Source organism: Entelurus aequoreus, linkage group LG01, assembly GCF_033978785.1.
Source record: "Entelurus aequoreus isolate RoL-2023_Sb linkage group LG01, RoL_Eaeq_v1.1, whole genome shotgun sequence".
Taxonomy (NCBI): Eukaryota; Metazoa; Chordata; class Actinopteri; order Syngnathiformes; family Syngnathidae; genus Entelurus; species Entelurus aequoreus.
In genome coordinates this window covers 74,943,376-74,963,375 of record NC_084731.1, presented here as the reverse complement: position 1 = coordinate 74,963,375, position 20,000 = coordinate 74,943,376, and the positions used below count along the sequence as shown (strand labels likewise).

The following is a 20,000-nucleotide window of genomic DNA, read 5'->3' as shown; positions in this document are numbered from 1 at the left end:
AATCAGGTCGGGTATTTGAATGACTGTTTTTGGCATATGTGTGTGTTGACATAGTATGACTAAACGTGCAGTTAGAGCAGGGGTGCCCACTCCTTTTCTGCAGGCGAGCTACTGTTCAACTGACCTCATTCATATATATCATTTATATTGATTTATTTATGAAAGAGAGGTTTTTGTTAACAAGTTAAAGGTGTTTAATGATAATACAAGCATGTTTAACATCCTTTTTTTTCATGAAGACAAGAATATAAATTGATTGTGATGACTTGCATTGATAGTAATCAGACAGTAGTGATGATAACGTCCACATTTTCAAATGCAGGAGAAAAAAAGTCCTCCTTTCTGTCCAATACCACATGAAAGTGGTTGGTTTTTGGCATCTTATTTGTCCAGCTTCCGTACTGCTTTTTATACACTTTACAAGAAATACATTGGCGGCAAACTCCCGAGCTTGCTGGCTTTCTGAGAGTCTTATTTTGTTAGCGCAGGCAGGATGAAGCGGGGCTTTTATTGTGAAGACAGGAATTGTGCATTCGGTCTTTATAATTTTGACAGGAGGTACGGCGCGAGAGTCTGTTCAAATAAAAAGTGTTTCTCGCCTTCTTGTCGGTCATTTTTTCTTAATGAGCTGGCAGCAGTTTTTGTATTGCTCTATTTATTTTCCTATTATTCTGTACTGAGTCTTTGATTTATTTTGTACAATTTTCCATTTTGTCTATTTGTGCACTTTAATTTGTGAAGTTGTTCTTGATTTATTATATCAATTGATTGACCACAGCTGTCACTTCCTGTTGACAATTGCACACTGACGAAGACATTGCTGAAACCGGTCTGTGTTTGGTAGCGACTGCACAGTTTATATTCCAATTATTAGGACACGAGTGTTGCTGGCCTTGCTTTTTCTTTAAGTACACTTTTTGCCGTGCACCTCTTTATTTTTGTTTTTAAGTTTTTTGGAGAGTGCGTGTTTTTCCTGTATTTTGCACAGCAGCAAGTGTCATGTCACAAGACCCTCGGGTGCCGTCAATGTCAATCAAGTGACGAAAGTGACGTCTTGGTGAAGATTGATGATCGACCATTTTTAAGTCCTGTTTTTTAAATGCCTGGCTGGCGATGGACTGACACACCCTCCGCCATGGACCAGTAGCTCGCCATTGACGTAATGGGCACCCCTGAGTTAGATGCTGTAAAAAAAACAAAAAAAACTGCACCTTGTAATGTTGTCCCTCATGTTGTCCTTCACCCACGTCTCATTTGCACCCTCATTCTAACACCCCCCCTCCCACGCGCTAAATATATCGCATGCATGCCATGGTCCATACGTCATGTCCAGGATCTCTTCGTCAGGACGTTCTACAGCTGACGGCTAAAGGCTTGTTGAAAGGTAACGCCTTTGACCTTTGAACCCCCGACATAGCCATGCGTTTTGAATTTTTTTTAAAAATGTGTGTATGTAACTTGATAAGCACCGCTTTACTTCCACACATGGCAATCATTTTAAGTGGAAATTAATATATTTATTTTTCTGATTTATTTTAAAATATAAATATAAGATCTGTTTTGGTCCAAAACATTTTAAGATGAATATAAAAAAAATATAGATTTTTAGGTTCTATATGTTTGGTCTGATACCTGTTTTATTGATCAGCATTATCCTAAACTTGGCAACATTAACACTTTTGTCCGCTATTATTTGAGACAACTTATTCTTAAGCTCTGACTCCCCTGGTGCAGGAGTTTTGCACCATGTTATGGCGCATCGTCAATTCTTCAGTGGGGAAAATTGGTGTGGCAAGTTGACCTTTGGGTTACCGTGTAAGAGTTTGGTGACAGCATGAAAACAAACACACACACAAAGCACATACCATAGTGGTTTGTGCCCTCAGAATGCTGATCACCAATAAACTCTTTAACAGTAGAAAGTCCTGAGCGAGCAGTGGCTTAGCTTAGCCTACACACACACACATTTTTAAATTCCAAATGATGTTTTACATTCAAACTACTTATTTATTTTACTTTTTCTTTGTTTTTGTTTAGTTGTATGTCTGTACCGTATAAATATATAAAAAGCAAACATAAAAAAGTAACTTATTTTTTTGTTTGAAAATGTACTTATTTTGTATTAATTCTTATCAATAATTACAATTTTAAATTAAAATTAAATTGGATTCATTTAGGGCTGCAACAACTAATCGATTAAAATCGATTATAAAAATAGTTGGCGATTAATTTAGTCATCGATTCGTTGGATCTATGCTATGCGCAGAGGCAATTTTTTTTGTACCGTATTTTCCGCAATATAAGGCGCACCGGATTATAAGGCGCACCTTCAATGAATGGCATATTTCAAAACTTTGTTCATATATAAGGCGCACCGGGTTATAAGGCGCACCTATGCATCCGTTAGATAGAGCTGCGCCACAGGGAATGTCAACAAAACAGTCAAGTCAGTCAAACTTTATTAATAGATTACAAACCAAAGTTCTGACAACTCTGTTCACTCCCAAAGTGAATAAACAGTTGATTTACTCGTGTTACGGTAAATCAAACGTTAGTGCAATCACAATATAGTAACACTCGAAATAGTGCAAAGCAATAACAATATATCAATAACTCAGCGTTGCTCAAACGTTAATGTCACACAACACAACACAACACACAAAATAAACATGTAAAGCTCACTTCCTCATCCACGAATCGCTCGAATTCTTCTTCTTTAGTGTCCGAATTAAACAGTTGGGCGAATACGGCATCCAAAATGCCCGGCTCCGTCTCTTCGAAGTCGTCATTAATCGAGTCAGTGTCGCTGCTGTTGTCTAGCAGTTCAGTGACAATTCCTGCCTTCCTGAAAGCACGGACCACAGTTGAGACTGATATATCAGCCCAGGCATTTCCGATCCACTGGCAGATAGTGGCGTATGTCGTCCGGCGCTGTCTCCCTGTCTTGGGGAACGTGTGTTCGCCTTCTGTCATCCGTGTTCTACTGCGTAACTGATCGCTTTGAGTTTAAACTCTGCGTCGTAAGCGTGTCTCTTAATAGGAGCCATTTTGGGGTCTTTACATAAACACACAAATGGAAATGAAACGTCATACAGTATATCCCAGCATGCACCGCGCGCTTCTTCTACGGGGGCGGCAGCTTACCATAGAAAAATAACTTCTTTTACGGGGGAAAAAAAGTTGGCGGCTGTTTACCGTAGCTGCGAGACCTAAACTTTATGAAGTTTAGGTTTGTTTTGGCTCAATATTGGTCCATATATAAGGCGCACCGGATTATAAGGCGCACTGTCAGCTTTTGACAAAATTGGAGGGTTTTAGGTGCGCCTTATAGTGCGGAAAATACGGTATTTTTTATTTTAATTTTATTTTTTAATTTAATTTTTTTTAATAAACCTTTATTTATAAACTGCAACATGTACAAACAGCTGAGAAACAATAATCAAAATAAGTATGGTGCCAGTATGCTGTTTTTTTCCAATAAAATACTGTAAAGGATAGAAATGTAGTTTGTCTCCTTTATCTGATTATTAATCGATTAATTGAAGTAATAATCGACAGATTAATCGATTATCAAATTAATCGTTAGTTGCAGCCCTAGATTCATTAGAATTTTTTTTTTGTCATCTTATTTTATTCCCGCAACTCTTCGATTTGTAACAAGTGAATTATATAGCCTATAAAGAGATATTATTAACACTGGTTAACTTCTTGCGACACTTGAAGATGTTAACAAGATGAGTGAAATCAGCCAAATATTACAGTGAAAACTGCAACCAGTGAATACATTTGCCATTCCTGCTTTGGGTGTGAAATAAATGTGTATAGATATGTGTGTGTGTGTGTGTGTGTATGTATATATATATATAAAAATGTGTGTATATATATATATATATATATATATAAATGTGTGTATATATATATATATATATATATATATATATATATATATATATATATATATATATATATATATATATATATATATATATATATATATATATAAATAAATGTGTGTATATTAGTATAGTACCGCGATGCTAATGAATCATATTCGGTACTATACCGCCTCTAAAAAGTACCTGCCCCCCATCTCGTCATCGTCACGTCATGTCATTGCTGGCTTTACGAGCAGAGGAACATGTTCGGCAGCACAGACACGAACAGACTGTGTAGACAGAAAAGGAAGGACGGACACATTTTGGCTTAAAAAACTGACGATAAAGGTGAAGTTATAACACTGAAACGCCCACCAGAAGAGGTGCTTTAAGACTGGCTAGCTAGCGGCTAACGTCCTGCCCCGGTCGGCAGTGTTTTAGCTACTTCTAAATCACTAATCCTCGCCTCCATGGCGAAAAATAAAGTAAGTTCCTTACAAGAACATTATCACTGGAGGACGAGGAATAGCTAAACATGCTTCACTACACACTGTAGCTCACCGGCATCAAAATGTAAACAAATGCCATGGGTGGATCTACACCTGACATCCACTGTAATGATACTAAGTACAATAGCGTATCTAGTCGATACTACTATGATTATGATATGTTTTGGCATCACAACATATTCTTTCGTTTTTTTTAAATGTATATTATGTCTATAAACTCAGGAAATATGTCCCTGGACACATGAGGACTTTGAATATGACCAATATATGATCCTGTAACTACTTGGTATCGGATTGATACCCAAATGTGGTATCATCCAAAACTAATGTAAAGTATCAAACAACAGAAGAATAAGTGATTATTACATTTTAACAAAAGTGTAGATAGAACATGTTAAAACCGAAAATAAGCAGATATTAACAGTAAATGAACAAGTGGATTAATAATACATTTTCTGCCACTTCTCCTTAATAATGTTGACAAAATAATAGAATGATAAATGACACAATATGTTACTGCATATGTCAGCAGACTAATTAGGAGCCTTTGTTTGTTTACTTACTACTAAAAGACAAGTTGTCTAGTATGTTCACTATTGTATTTAAGGACTAAATTGCAATAATAAACATATGTTTAATGTACCCTAACATTTTTTGTTCAAATAAAGCCAATAATACCATTTTTTGTGGTCGCCTTTATTTAGAAACGTATCAAAGTACCGAAAAGTATCTAAATAATTTTGGTACCGTTACCAAAATATTGGTATCGGGACAACACTATTTTATTTATATATATATATGTGTGTGTGTGTTTTTGTGTGTGTGTGTGTGCGCGTGCGTATATATGTGAGTGTGTATACATCTATGTGTGTATATATGTGTGTGTGTGTATGTTCATATATATATGTATATATATATATATATATATATATACATATTTGAATGTCTTTTATTATCTGCAATAGTAGTAAATGTCACAGCATGCGCGTCTTTGTGCTAGGTGTCAAAAATGGCGGCAGGGCGGAGTCAGGAGCCAGCGATGACGAGCTGACGTCAGACGTCCTCAGCCACTACAGCAGCGCCAGTGAAGGCACCTCTGTGCTGGAGGAGGGCACAGGTGAGCCACATATGAATACCGAATATACTTAGAAAAAATTTATATATATACATACATATACCTTCTTCCTTCCCATCCAAAAGCAGGAGGGGAGCAGGTGGACGAGCAGACGGCCCAGGAGGAAATGGAAGACAAACTCAAGCAGTGCATCGATGATCTCACTGATAAGAGGTAAAATGTTGTATAGTGTACAATATGGAGGTGTCACTAAAACGTGTCTTCGTCTCAGTGCCAAGACTCGACTTGCGGCCATGGAGTCCTTGCGACAGGTCTTCTCCTCCAAAGTCCTGTACGACTTCCTCACGGAGAGACGCCTCACAGTCGGCGACTGCCTGGAGAGGAACCTCAAAAAAGGTCACACACACCAGAAAAATCTATTTTGAAGTAAACCGCTGCATTTAGTTGCTTGCTGTGGTCTATAATCCAGGTTATTACTGCCGTGCTTTTATTGTGGAGGCGAACAGGAAGTCACTGTGTGCACATTGTAATGCTGTGTAAATAGACAGAAGTTATGTGTAGGCCATATTTATGTACGCCCTTTTAAGTAGGAAACACAAAGGGCTGGAGGACCTGCTGCACACGGGCTGATTGTCGACACAAACGTAAGCAGCATTTTGAAACATTAACGTTTCCTCCGTGCTTGGTGTCCAGGCGGTGGGGAGGAGAAGGCGTCGGCGGCCACCCTCTTCGCCCTGCTCTGCATCCAGCTGGGCGGAGGAGACGAGGCGGCCGAGGGCTTCAACATGCTACGCCCCATCCTGACCACCATCTTGACTGATAACACCGCCAGCATGACAGCACGTCAAAGTGTGAGTAACTATATGGAAATTACATTTGATTCTATCTTAAAGGACAATCCTTTAGAGCAGGGGTGTCCAAAGTGCGACCTGGGGGTCATTTGTGGCCCGCAGTTATTTTTTAAAAAGCGGTCAGTCTCAAACTGTGGTATGCCAAAGCATCTCTTGATGAAAGTAGTGTTTTATTTTTTTATATTCAATCACAATGTTACGGTTTGTAATGTTACAAAAATATTAAATATACTTGTTGAATCAAACCTCTGCCTTGTTTTTAATTAATATTAAGGCCTACTATGCTAGTATATTTTAATGTTGGTCATTATAGTGGGACTTGGTAAATAAAAAAGCCAGTTTTAAAGATATTTAAAAATACTATTACAAAAAAAATATATATATATATATATATATATATATATATATATATATATATATATATATATATATATATATATATATATATATATATATATGTGGAATAAAAGAGATCTAACAGGTAAAATGTAACAAGAAAAAGTTGCAATATTGACTCTTAATAAAACAAAGCTGCCATGCAGGCAGTTTTTAACTTTAAAACTAATTTCTCAAAAAAAAAAAATATATATATATATTTAACGGATATACAGTATATGAAATTGATCCAGAGATTTAAGAGTTAAAAGTAAAATGATATATAATGATTTGACTTTTTTTTTCTAGAACTTTTTATGAGTGGGGACTCTTTCAGATCCCCAGGACTATTTAGGTTGATTTTTTTTTTTTAAACTGTCATTGTTCAAAAAATATTAATGAATCAATGTTATGAATTATTTAATTTTTGAGGCTCCAGTTATTACTTCAGATCAAATATTACACTTGGAGCATTCTTTTGTGGGGAAAACAAATCATATTTTGTCTTTTTTCCATAAAAAAAATGTTTTCTTTTGTCAAAAGGGCATAAAACATAAAGAAATTATTTTTATTTTTTGTGTGAAAATAGTGCAAACCGGTATATTGTTTTTGCCCAAAAACAAAAAAAAATGTCTTTTGACAAAAGGGAATAAAACATTTTAAAAATGTGAACTTCTTTTGTGGGAAATTATTGCATATTTTGTGTTTTTGCCATAAAACAAATATTTTATCAAAAGGGCATAAAACAAACAAATGGTTTTCTTTTTTTTAAGGGAAAAATTATGCATATTTATATCCTTTGCCATAAAAAAGAAAGTTATTGTGACAAAATGAAACCTAAAAATAAATTTAAACCTTATGTCAACAGATAGATTTAAAATTGATTTATAGATATTTTAGTATTGAAAGTAAAAATGAATAAATATGTGACTTCTTTTCAACACCTGGGACCTTTTAGCTTTCCCCAAAATTGAGGGCAGCCCTACTGTTTACAATAAACATTGTATTGGTTTAAAAAAAAATTAAATATCAAAATGTCCTCCGCATTCTTTTATTTTTCAGCGTGCGCCCTTAGTAGAGAAAGTTAGGACATATGCAAGAGTAGTGAACGTACAGGGCAGGAGAGATTTACTCTCCATTCATCTGTTGTCGAAATGCTGCAAAGAATAGTGAGTGGCAGGATAATTGTAACCACAGTTCAGGGGGTGCACGGGTGCTGTTGGCACTGGGTTCATCGAGGGTAAACATGAATTCCAACATTTACAGTGACAACATGAAACAACAATGATTGGCTACACAAGTAAACATGAAATAGTGTGTTTGGTTTCCTGCACTCGGCCCTGATTTTTCCACAGGTGTGTCGGTTGTTACTGTTGTTTACTTACACGTGTGTGTCGCCATCAGTGTGCCAGAGCTTTGGGGATGTGTTGCTATGTCTCTGCGGCTGAAGACGGAGAAGTAAGAACACATTTAAACGTTTTATTGTCACTCGACTCTTTAATTATGTATATTTCTTTGTGTACGAAAAGATGCCATGCTAGTGTTTATTTGCATTGTTCCCCTGTCAGGACTTGATCAAGTCATTGTCCCTCCTGGAGAGCATCTTCATGTCCTCCTACCCCAACCGAGAGGGAGTGCTGCCCACGCCCAAACCTGGAGGCCCGGCTCTCCACAGCGCCGCCTTGCAGGCCTGGTGCCTGCTGGTCACCCTCTGTCCTGCATCCAGGCTCTCTGTCCTGCTGCACCTGTAAGGTTTTGTTGTTCTTGTTCATTTCTGTAGGCGCTAATAATTACATTAAGAATGTAATCAACTCGCCTCGCAGTCATCTTCCCAAGCTGCTCGCCTGCCTGCAAAGTAGCGACGTCAACTACAGGATCACCGTGGGAGAAACCATGGCGCTGCTTGTGGAGCTGGGAAGGGAAATTGATGAGGTACACACACAACTTTGTCGTATAGACGTTGTACCGGTATACAAAAATAAATTGGTTGAAGTGAATTACCCTTTTTTCCAGATTATAAACTGCTACTTTTTTTCCAACGCTTTGCACCCTGTGGCTTATAAAACAGTGCAACTGTTTTATGGATTTTTTTTTCGCTGATGGCCCAAATGTTTCATATTCAACAAATAGTTTTCAAATTACACCAACAGAGGTACTGAAAAGGTGTTGTTTGTGCTTAAGCGTCATCGTTTGGAAGAGTTTGCTCACTGCGGGTTGAAAATAGTATTACTTCCTGCTTCAGGCTCTCTATCAGGGGTCCCCAAACTAATCCGGCCCGCCAGCGTCCAAAATCAGTCCCAAGTATTTAAAAAAAAAAAAAAAAACATTTTTAAAGTTCGGTCTTTTCTTATCCACTTTGTACCGCTTGCTACTCACGGTGTCTCCTAGCCGCTCAGGCAAATCATATTGTCTAAAAATGCATTTTCTCATCGATAACGTGACATCATCGCACGCGCGGAAAGTGCGCTATATATATCTAATATATATATATATCTAATATATATATATATATGTAATATATATATCTAATATATAAAAAAAAATATATATATATATATATATCTAATATATTTATATATATATATATATATATATATATATATATATATCTAATATATTTATATATATATATCTAATAAATATATATATATATATATATATATATATATACACACATATATATCTAATATATATATATATATCTAATATCTAATTATATATATATATATATATATATATATATATATATATATATACACACAGCCCGGCCCCCGGCCAAATTGCTTTAACCCAATGCGGCCCCCGAGTCGAAAGGTTGGGGACCCCTGCTCTAAATTATTTTTTGTTCATCACTCCAAGCAAGTTTGTAAGTTTTACAGTATAACCAAAACATTTCTTACTTACATGAGGTTTTCACGTAGGACGCCGAGATGAGCGGTCGCACCCTCTTTCGCTCCCGATCGGGAATTCAAACAACTGCTCGGATTATCCCACACTTCCTCCTTTTTGTACTGTGGATCACGGATTTATATTTTAAACCTCCTCGGATACTTCACCCTCTTGAAAATGAGAGTCAAGAACGCGAAATGGACATCCATAGTGACTTTTATCTCCACGACAATACATCGGCGAAGCACCTTGGTTTTGGAGCTAACGTGTTAGCATCATGCTTGACTGCACATCGAGGCAAAGTGAACATGCCCCTGACTGGAAGGATAGACAGAAAGTCAATAATACTACTATTACTTCTACTATCAGGAGACACTGAACTCAACCCTGGACCTGCAACAACACGATTAATGTTGTCCCGACTGGCGAAGACTAGCAATGCTACTGCTAGCGTCGCCATCGAAGCTAACTCAGCTACCGGCTCATCTCAGCTCAAGCTCACCTGTGCTCCAGCGGTCGGCGGCTCGGCGGAGGACTTCGCCCCGTTCATCGACACGGTCGGAGGCTCGGCGGCGGCGTTGGAGGACGACCCAGTCATCAGAGAAGGCAGCGACTCAGCGGCGGTGAACGACGCGGCGGCGGTGGACGGCGACCCAGCCATCGGTGATGGCGGGGAACTGCACGAGATGGCGGGGGTCTACGCGGCCTCTCCCCGGTCCATGACGGTCGAGGACGCGGCATACACTGGATTTAGAGGCGCCTTTACAAAAACATTTTCGTTGTTCTCTTTGTCTTCAAAAAAGCCCGCCAAAAGGAAATCCACCCCCAGCAACCCTACCTGGCATCCCCCTCTCCCCCTCTCCAACTCCGCCCCTCCCCCTCCCTCCCCCTTCACCTGGAGGAAGAACAATATGCCTCTCTCTCTCTCTCTCCTTTCTCTTCCTTCTGTTCTTCAACTTCAACAGCAATAATAACCAACAACTTTTCTGGTCAGTACCACAACACAGCGGACTCTGATGCCCTTTTTGGTTCCAGTGGACTACACATCATCCACCTTAATGTGAACAGCCTCTCTGGAGCCAAACTCGACCAAATCAGAGAAATGTTCCTCAACACGAAGGTAGAAATCTTGTGTTTCTCTGAAACCAAATTTGATCAAAGTATTTCTGACTCAGAGATAGAAATAGAAAACTTTTCGGTTATCAGAAAGGACAGGAATAAACACGGTGGGGGCGTTTGTATGTATATTCACCAAGATATTAAATACATAACTCGCACTGATCTTAACCACAATGACCTGGAATCTGTGTGGGCGGAAATCAAATTTAAAAACGCTAAGCCGGTACTAATAGGGACTGTTTATAGACCCCCTAATCAGAGTGATTTCTATGGGGTTTTGGAAGAATGCTTGGCGGGGACAGACAACGTGGAGAAAATTATAACGGGATCTGAACACAGATATTCAACGCAAAGATGCGCCTGTCTTCAGATCCTTCAGCAAGTTTTGTAATCTGCACGGTCTTTCCCAGCTAATAGCGCTACCTACAAGGGTGTGTGATTCCACCCAATCAACCATAGATCTCATTCTCACTTCAGACCGGCCTAAAATAAAAAATAGTGGGGTCATGATCTGTGGTCTGAGCGACCACTATCTAACCTTCTGCACCCGCAAAATAGCTAAACCTAAAGCCAATGGCCACATAACAGCCCAATCCAGATCCCTCAAAAAATACTCCAATGACAATTTCAATTTAAAATTAGATGAGTGGGACTGGTCCCCTGTGCTCGCGAGCAACCTGGTCGATGTTGCTTGGGATCGCTTCAAAACGGCGTTCCTAAAGATACTAAATGACATGGCTCCTGTGAAAACAGTCAGGATCAAAGCCCGCTCGGAACCATGGATGAATCCGGACCTATTAGCTGCCATAAAAGACAGAGACAGGAAATACTCTGAATACCAAAAATGTAAAACAGAAGTAGATAAACAACCCAATAATATCAACCTCAAATTACTCCTTTCAACTCTCAAAAAGCAATGCAATAAATTAAGAAATAAGTCAACCAACCTGACTAAATCCTTAAAAAAAATTACATTAACGACAAAATAGAGGAAAACACAAATAAGCCACGTGAGCTCTGGAAAATTCTCAACAACCAGCTTCCTGGTTGCAGCCAGAAACTTAAAACAAGACTCACCAACATCAGCATCAAGGAGGGTGACTCCCTCATTACAGACAAAATGGAGGTAGCTAGCAGACTTAACATCTTTTTCACCAGCATAGCCGCAACCCTTGTCAACAAGCTGTCCCACCACTCTGGTCGCTTTGGTGTAGAACACATTAAAGCCTTCTACAGAAAGCTAGGAGTATCCAACGATGATTTCAAATTAGAAATGGTCACAGCTGATGAGGTGTTTAAAAAATTGAGCGCGCTCCACCCTAACAAGGCCACAGGCCTTGATAATATTCCCTCCAGATTCCTCAGGGACTCTGCCTCCATCATTGCCCCGATCATCACGCACATAATAAACCTATCAATTACACAAGGCCAAGTACCAAAAGATTTTAAGATTGCAAGAGTAACTCCCCTCTTTAAAAATGAAGCAAATTGGAACCTGGCAACTACCGACCTGTTTCTATTCTCAGTTCCATTTCGAAAGTAATGGAACAAATTGTTTATGAACAGGTCGATAGTTACCTTGCCACTAATAAACTCATGTACAAATTCCAATCCGGCTTCAGAACTAACCACTCCACTGACACATGCCTTCTCTATCTGACCGACCACATCAAACATGAGGTGGACGCGGGCAAATACTGCGGCATGGTCATGCTGGACCTTCAGAAGGCCTTTGACACCGTTAACCACGCTATACTGTTGGATAAGCTCAGAGCAATCGGATTTAACAAAAACTCATGGAGCTGGATGCAATCTTACTTGGAGGGGAGGGAGCAGGTGGTAGAGGTAAACGGCACCATGTCCCCCCCCCTCTCGGTGAGCTGTGGAGTCCCCCAAGGCAGTATATTGGGACCTTTACTGTTCCTAATATACATAAACGACATGTCATCGGCATGCGACTGTGAATTGTTTTTGTTCGCGGATGACTCTGCCTTGCTGGTATCTGGCAAGGACAAGTCACAGGTGGAGAAAATCCTCAGTGCTGAGCTCTGTAGAACTTGCACCTGGCTAGCTGACAACAAGCTATCCATACACTTGGGTAAAACAGAATCCATCCTGTTTGGGTCCCACATCAACCTCAAGAAAGTCAATGACTTCACCATAAAAGTGGGTGACATTGTTATCACCAGGAAAGATGAGGTCACCTACCTAGGTTCCATTCTAGAGGCTAACCTTTCCTGTGATAAAATGGCAACCAAGGTAATCAAAAAGGTTAACCAACAAACGAGATTTCTCTACAGAATCTCCTCTGGTCAACAGAAGCACCTTGAGGATTCTGGCGGGAACTCTCGTTCAACCCTTTTTCGATTACGCATGCACCTCCTGGTACCCTAGCACCTCCAAAACCCTCAAATCTAAACTCCAAACATCTCAGAACAAGCTAGTCAGGTTACTGCTAGACCTCCACCCCAGATCCCACCTCACTCCTACCCACTTCTCTAAAGTGGGCTGGCTCAAGGTGGAGGACAGAGTTAAACAACTAGCACTGAGCCTAGTCTATAAAATCAGCTAGACCTCCCTGATACCGAAGTACATGTCAAACTACTTCCTTAACGTAAATGACCGCCATAACCACAACACCAGGGGGAGCTCCACTAACCACGTTAAACCCAAATTCCGAACTAACAAACGTCTTAACTCATTCTCTTTCTATGCCACATCAATGTGGAATGCGCTCCCAACAGGTATAAAAGAAAGGGCATCTCTATCCTCCTTCAAAACCGCAATAAAAGTTCACCTCCAGGCAGCTACAACCCTAAACTAACACCCTCCCGGATTGCTAACAATCAAATGTAAACAATCAAATGCAGATACTTTTTCTTATGCCTTCTGATCTCTCCAGGTTCTGTAACAGCTTCTTCCCTCAGGCCATAAGACTCTTGAACGCATCATAATAATCCCCTCAATTCCCCCCAAAATGGATTAACTCGCTGGAATATAAAGACAATATAACATACATCCATAAACGTAGATGCATATGCAAAAGTGCAATATATTTATCTTTACAGTAATCTATTTATTTATATCTACACCTTATTGCTTTTTTATCCTGCATTGCTAACCAGCTAATGCAACGAAATTTCGTTCTTATCTGTACTGTAAAGTTCAAATTTGAACGACAATAAAAAGTAAGTCTAAGTCTAAGACCCACAAACGCTGGCTGAGTAACAACAATATGAACGTTGCATGGACATTTCAGTTTCTGCATCCCACAGGGATTCTTCTTTTGTGTTTCTGCACCTGCGGTTCCCACACAAGGTTGCAACATTGTTTGTCAACACTGTCTGCTCTCATTTTGTCGCACATTTGACCTCTGATGTTCTGTGTACCTACACTCTGTCCTCCCCGTCTAGGCCTGCTCTGTGTGTGTGTGTATGTGTGTGTATGTGTGTGTGTGTGTGTGTGTGTGTGTGTGTGTGTGTGTGTGTGTGTGTGTGTGTGTGTGTGTGTGTGTGTGTGTGTGTGTGTGGTATACAGAACATCAATTTCCACACTTCTATTAGCCCCGGGTCCACAGAATATTTCATACCGGTGTGTGTATATATATATATGCGGCTAATTTATGTAAACATATTTATTTCTTCTAAAATTTGGTGCGTGCGGCTTAAATATTGGTGCGCTTTATAGCCCTGAAAATGTTACCTGTCAAGCCAGATGATCAATACTTTAAATTCAACGCATCATCAATTGCTGTACATTGCACTCAAAATATCAAATGTTGCTACCTTCAATTTTGTAAAATATATTACTGTATTTTCCGGACTATAGAGCGCACCGGTATATAAGCCGCACCCACTAAAGTTTCATATTGGTGTGCAATATGTAGTGTTTATTACTAATTTTATGTTTATTAAGTTTTACTTCTGCTACTTTATGTAAGTACCTGCACTGCAACAACGTAATTTCCCCATTGTGGGACAAATACAAGTGTATCCTATCCTGTCCTGTCCTATAAGTCGCAAAAGTATACGTTGTAAAAAAAATTATCTACACAGAAATATTTTGTAAATGTTTTGTAAATACCTTATTTGTTTTCCAAACGGTGTCTGTAACGCGGCAGTAAAACGGCTGATCAAACAAAACAGAAGTAATAGTCATGGACCCACTAGCTGCACAAGCTAGCTATCCAATCAGCTAAACAGACTCAATAACTCCACGGTGACGTTTTGGTTTACTGAGGAATTTGTGAAACTGAAACAATACAAAAAAAATGCCGTTGAAAGTTAATAATACTAACACAGACACTCGCAAACGTGTTGGCATATTAGCTAATGCTAACGATGCTATCTTGATTACATTACAATAGCACATAAAAATATGGATGAAAATACTCCTACAGACATCACACATGGGACGCTTTAGTAAGCAAGAATTGTTTTAGTTATAATCGTAAAACTTACAAACGTTGCTTGGAGTGATGAATGAAAGAATCCATACCAGTAGAAACGCTATGGACGGCTAAAAGACGGAACATCACTTTTACTTCCGGTTCAAACTTAAACCGCAGGAAACACTGTAGGCATTCACCCAGCAGCACCTGGAGTGGGCAAACTCGTCCAAAAGATGGCGCCGTAGCACAAACAATAACACACATATTCAGTGTCTTTGCTTGTTTTGTTTTTTTAACTATTTGCTTTATGGCCGTCAGCAAAGAAAAATCCATAAATTAGCTGCACCGTTTTATAAGTCGCAGGGTTCAAAGCGAAGGAAATAGTCGTTAGTTCTAAGCATTTTTCATATACAGCTATACAAAACAACTCATGAAGTGCTTTCAAGAATATACAAATACAAAACAAATAGCTGAAAAACAAACAGCATTTATTTTTCTGTATTTCCTCAGCTGGTGTGTATGAATGTATGTGTGGGTCGACCACAGCTTTGTTGACATGTTGAGGTGTTTGCCTGCAGGACTTTGAGGTGGAGGACGCAGATAGCCTGTGCGAGAGTCTGAAGGCTTTAGCCACAGACTGCACCAAGCATCGCGCCAAGAACGACAAGAGGAAGCAGCGCTCCATCTTCAGGGAAGTCCTGCACTACATGGAGGTGAGTTGGGGAAACCACATGTGTGCTCAGCACCACCAACATCATCATCATCACTGACATGTCGCCTTCAGAACGAGGACTTCACAGAGGAGAGGATCAGGTTTGGAGTGGAGAGCGTTTACATCGACAGCTGGATGAGGAGAAGAATCTACGACGCCTTCAAAGAGATCCTGGAGTCAGGAGTCCGACATCATCTGCAGGTGACGACTCTGTGGGCGGAAATGTTCCATTTTATCCTTCAAATGCTGAATTGTGTTTGTTTTTCTGCAGTTTAATCCTCTGCTGAGAGACATCTTTGGTCTGGGACCTCCCATCATCCTGGACCCCGCCCTCAAAGCCAACAAGATCTCACGCTTTGAGAAGGTAAAGAGGACTGTATTCTTTCAAATATTCCCACTGATGCTGCTTTGTGTCCAGATTTTAAAAAGTTAACCCATGTTTTTTGCAAAAATACAACAAATGAATCAGTCATTTTGAAATAGTACAACTACAAATAATCTGTTCCATTTGTCAACCGTGCAGGTAGTTTTAACTTATATGCAAGTGTAAAAAGAAGTTAAATACCGTTAATATATCAAGTGATCACACAGTCATTTTTCCCCATCGGACATAGTGCTACTAGAAATAATCTGTTCCAGGGTCTAAATAAGTAGAAAACACAAAAAAACTATCTGTAGATGTAAAAATAACAATAAATACTTAGAAAACACAATAAAACAATTTATAGACGTAAAAAAGGGGACTAAATAAGTACAAAACACAATAAAACAATCTGTAGATGTAAATAAAGGAGACTAAATAAGTAGAAAACACAAAACAGTCTCAGGATGTAAAAAAGGAGACTAAATAAGTAGAAAACACAATAAAACAATATATAGATATAAAAAAGGAGACTAAATAAGTAGAAAACACAATCAAACAATCTATAGATGTAAAAAAGAAGACTAAATAAGTAGAAAACACAATAAAACAATATATAGATATAAAAAAGGAGACTAAATAAGTAGAAAACACAATAAAACAGTCTTAAGATGTAAAAAATGGGACTAAATAAGTAGAAAACACAATAAAACAATCTATGGATGTAAAAAAGGAGACTAAGTAAGTAGAAAACACAATAAAAGAGTATAGATGTAAAAAAGAAGACTAAATTAGTAGAAAACACAATAAAACAGTCTTAAGATGTAAAAAAGGAGAGTAAATAAGTAGAAAACACAATAAAACATTCTTAAGATGTACAAAAGGAGACTAAATAAGTAGAAAACACAATAAAACAGTCTTAAGATGTAAAAAATTAGACTAAATAAGTAGAAAACACAATAAAACAGTCTTAAGATGTAAAAAATGGGACTAAATAAGTAGAAAACACAATAAAACAATCTATGGATGTAAAAAAGGAGACTAAGTAAGTAGAAAACACAATAAAAGAGTATAGATGTAAAAAAGAAGACTAAATTAGTAGAAAACACAATAAAACAGTCTTAAGATGTAAAAAATGAGACTAAATAAGTAGAAAACACAATAAAACAATCTATGGATGTAAAAAAGGAGACTAAATAAGTAGAAAACACAATAAAAGAGTATAGATGTAAAAAAGAAGACTAAATTAGTAGAAAACACAATAAAACAGTCTTAAGATGTAAAAAAGGAGAGTAAATAAGTAGAAAACACAATAAAACATTCTTAAGATGTACAAAAGGAGACTAAATAAGTAGAAAACACAATAAAACAGTCTTAAGATGTAAAAAATTAGACTAAATAAGTAGAAAACACAATAAAACAATCTGGATGTAAAAAAGGAGACTAAATAAGGAGAAAACACAATAAAAGAGTCTGTAGATGTAAAAAAGAAGACTAAATTAGTAGAATACACAATAAAACAGTCTTAAGATGTAAAAAAGGAGACTAAATAAGTAGAAAACACAATAAAACATTCGTAAGATGTACAAAAGGAGAGTAAATAAGTAGAAAACACAATAAAACATTCTTAAGATGTACAAAAGGAGACTAAATAAGTAGAAAACACAATAAAACAGTCTTAAGATGTAAAAAATTAGACTAAATAAGTAGAAAACACAATAAAACAATCTGGATGTAAAAAAGGAGACTAAATAAGGAGAAAACACAATAAAAGAGTCTGTAGATGTAAAAAAGAAGACTAAATTAGTAGAATACACAATAAAACAGTCTTAAGATGTAAAAAAGGAGACTAAATAAGTAGAAAACACAATAAAACATTCGTAAGATGTACAAAAGGAGACTAAATAAGTAGAAAACACAATAAATCAGTCTTAAGATGTAAATAAGGAGGCTAAATAAATAGAAAACACAATAAAACATTTTAGAGGTGTAAAAAAGGAGACTAAACAAGATGAAAACACAATAAAACACAAAACCGATGTAAAAAATGTTTTCTTCCTTCTTCCAACAGCATCTATTTAACTCTGCTGCGTTCAAGGCCAGAACAAAACAGAGGAACAAAGTGCGCGACAAGCGTGCTGATGTCATGTGACCTGACCACCAACACTATGCTCGCCACATTCAACATGGACGTCGCTCCAGCTAGGAAACGTTTGCTACTGAACATGATGAAGAATGTTTTCTTCTTATTGTGAGCAGAATTCTTCTAACCTTGTCGCTAGCAACAAAATGCTCCTGATTTTTGGTGCAAGTGGACATTTTTAATTAGCTTCTTTCATTTCTAATTGGTGCTCATGCTAACATCATCATATTTGTTTTTATTTATTCCACTACAACTGTTTGGCTTTGAAGAGAATGCAAAGTGCTGTTTACACATGTTTCATCGTGAATAGCATATTTTATTGCACATTGAAGGGATCATGAGAGGTGTTACTTGAATCATTAAATGCCTGTTTGGACTATGCAACACATCATATTTAAAAGGAATATATTATTGTTTATTCTAGCAGTCTAACCAATCAATAAGAGACAAAGTCAAAGAATGCTCCTTCTCATAATGTGACATGTAAGTTCAAAATGTAGTCTTAATATTTTATATACTACATTTGGAATATATTTTAGCATTTGTAAAGGTACAATTTCAAAAGATTAAATTTTTTGGTGAAATTATTTCTAAACTTGCTGACTTTTGCCTTTTGATTTGTTGACTGTTGCAGGTCAATGGTTTTTTTTATTTTTAAAAAAAATATATACCGTAATTTCCGGACTATAAGCCGCTACTTTTTCCCCTCGTTCTGGTCCCTGCGGCTTATACAAGGGTGCGGCTTATTTATGGCCTGTTCTTCTCCGACACGACGAAGAGGATTTCGGTGGTTTTAGTACGCAGGAGGAAGACGATGACACAATGATTAAAGACTGACTTTTCATATACCGGTAGGCTGGTTATTTTGATAACGTACATCCTAGCACTTTGTATTACTTTGCACCGTTGTATTATTTGTACTCTGCACGAATGCTGTTTGCCATGTCAAAGATGTGAAAGTTTGATTGAATGATTGAAAGATTTATTGTTAATAAATGGGACGCTCTGCGTTCCCAAACAGTCATCTCTGTCCCGACAATCCCCTCCGTGGTAGCAGGAACCCCTATATACTACGGTAATTACACATCAAAACCCTGCGGCTTATAGTCGGGTGCGGCTTATATATGGAGCAATCTGTATTTTCCCCTAAATTTAGCTGGTGCGGCTTATAGTCAGGTGCGGCTTATAGTCCGGAAATTACGGTATATATATGTATGTTATATATATATATATATATATATATATATATATATATATATATATATATATATATATATATATATATATATATATATATATATATATATATATATATATATATATATATATATATATATATATATATATATATATATTAGGGCTGCAACAACTAATCGATTAAATTGATTAAAATCGATTATAAAAATAGTTGCCGATTAATTTAGTCATCGATTCGTTGGATCTATGCTATGCGCATGCGCAGAAGCTTTTTAAATAAAAAAACAATTTTTTTTTTTTTTAATAAACCTTTATTTATAAACTGCAACATGTACAAACAGCTGAGAAACAATAATCAAAATAAGTATGGTGCCAGTATGCTGTTTTTTTTCAATAAAATACTGGAAAGGATAGAAATGTAGTTTGTCTCTTTTATCCGATTATTAATCGATTAATCGAAGTAATAATCGACAGATTAATCGATTATCAAATTAATCGTTAGTT

General features: G+C 37.5%; 1 protein-coding gene across 4 annotated transcripts in view; it reads left to right on the top strand.

Moving 5' to 3' along the window:
- The window catches only part of ifrd2 (interferon-related developmental regulator 2), a 21,512-nt gene extending 2,605 nt beyond the window's left edge, over positions 1-18,907 (top strand). Inside the window, exons 1-12 of one of the 4 annotated variants that reach the window (XM_062058062.1) lie at positions 1,097-1,384; positions 5,385-5,501; positions 5,588-5,672; positions 5,731-5,855; positions 6,153-6,310; positions 8,090-8,143; positions 8,254-8,432; positions 8,509-8,617; positions 15,662-15,796; positions 15,868-15,996; positions 16,067-16,159; positions 18,228-18,907. In XM_062058062.1, coding sequence (XP_061914046.1) covers positions 1,303-1,384; positions 5,385-5,501; positions 5,588-5,672; positions 5,731-5,855; positions 6,153-6,310; positions 8,090-8,143; positions 8,254-8,432; positions 8,509-8,617; positions 15,662-15,796; positions 15,868-15,996; positions 16,067-16,159; positions 18,228-18,308 — 1,347 coding nt within the window. In that variant the 5' untranslated portion in view covers positions 1,097-1,302 and the 3' untranslated portion in view covers positions 18,309-18,907. Of the gene's footprint in view, positions 1-1,096; positions 1,385-5,384; positions 5,502-5,584; positions 5,673-5,730; positions 5,856-6,152; positions 6,311-8,089; positions 8,144-8,253; positions 8,433-8,508; positions 8,618-15,661; positions 15,797-15,867; positions 15,997-16,066; positions 16,160-18,227 lie in introns of those variants that run through there. The other 3 variants (XM_062058054.1, XM_062058076.1, XM_062058070.1) reach the window with 3 other exon arrangements.
- The last annotated feature ends 1,093 nt before the right edge of the window (positions 18,908-20,000 follow it).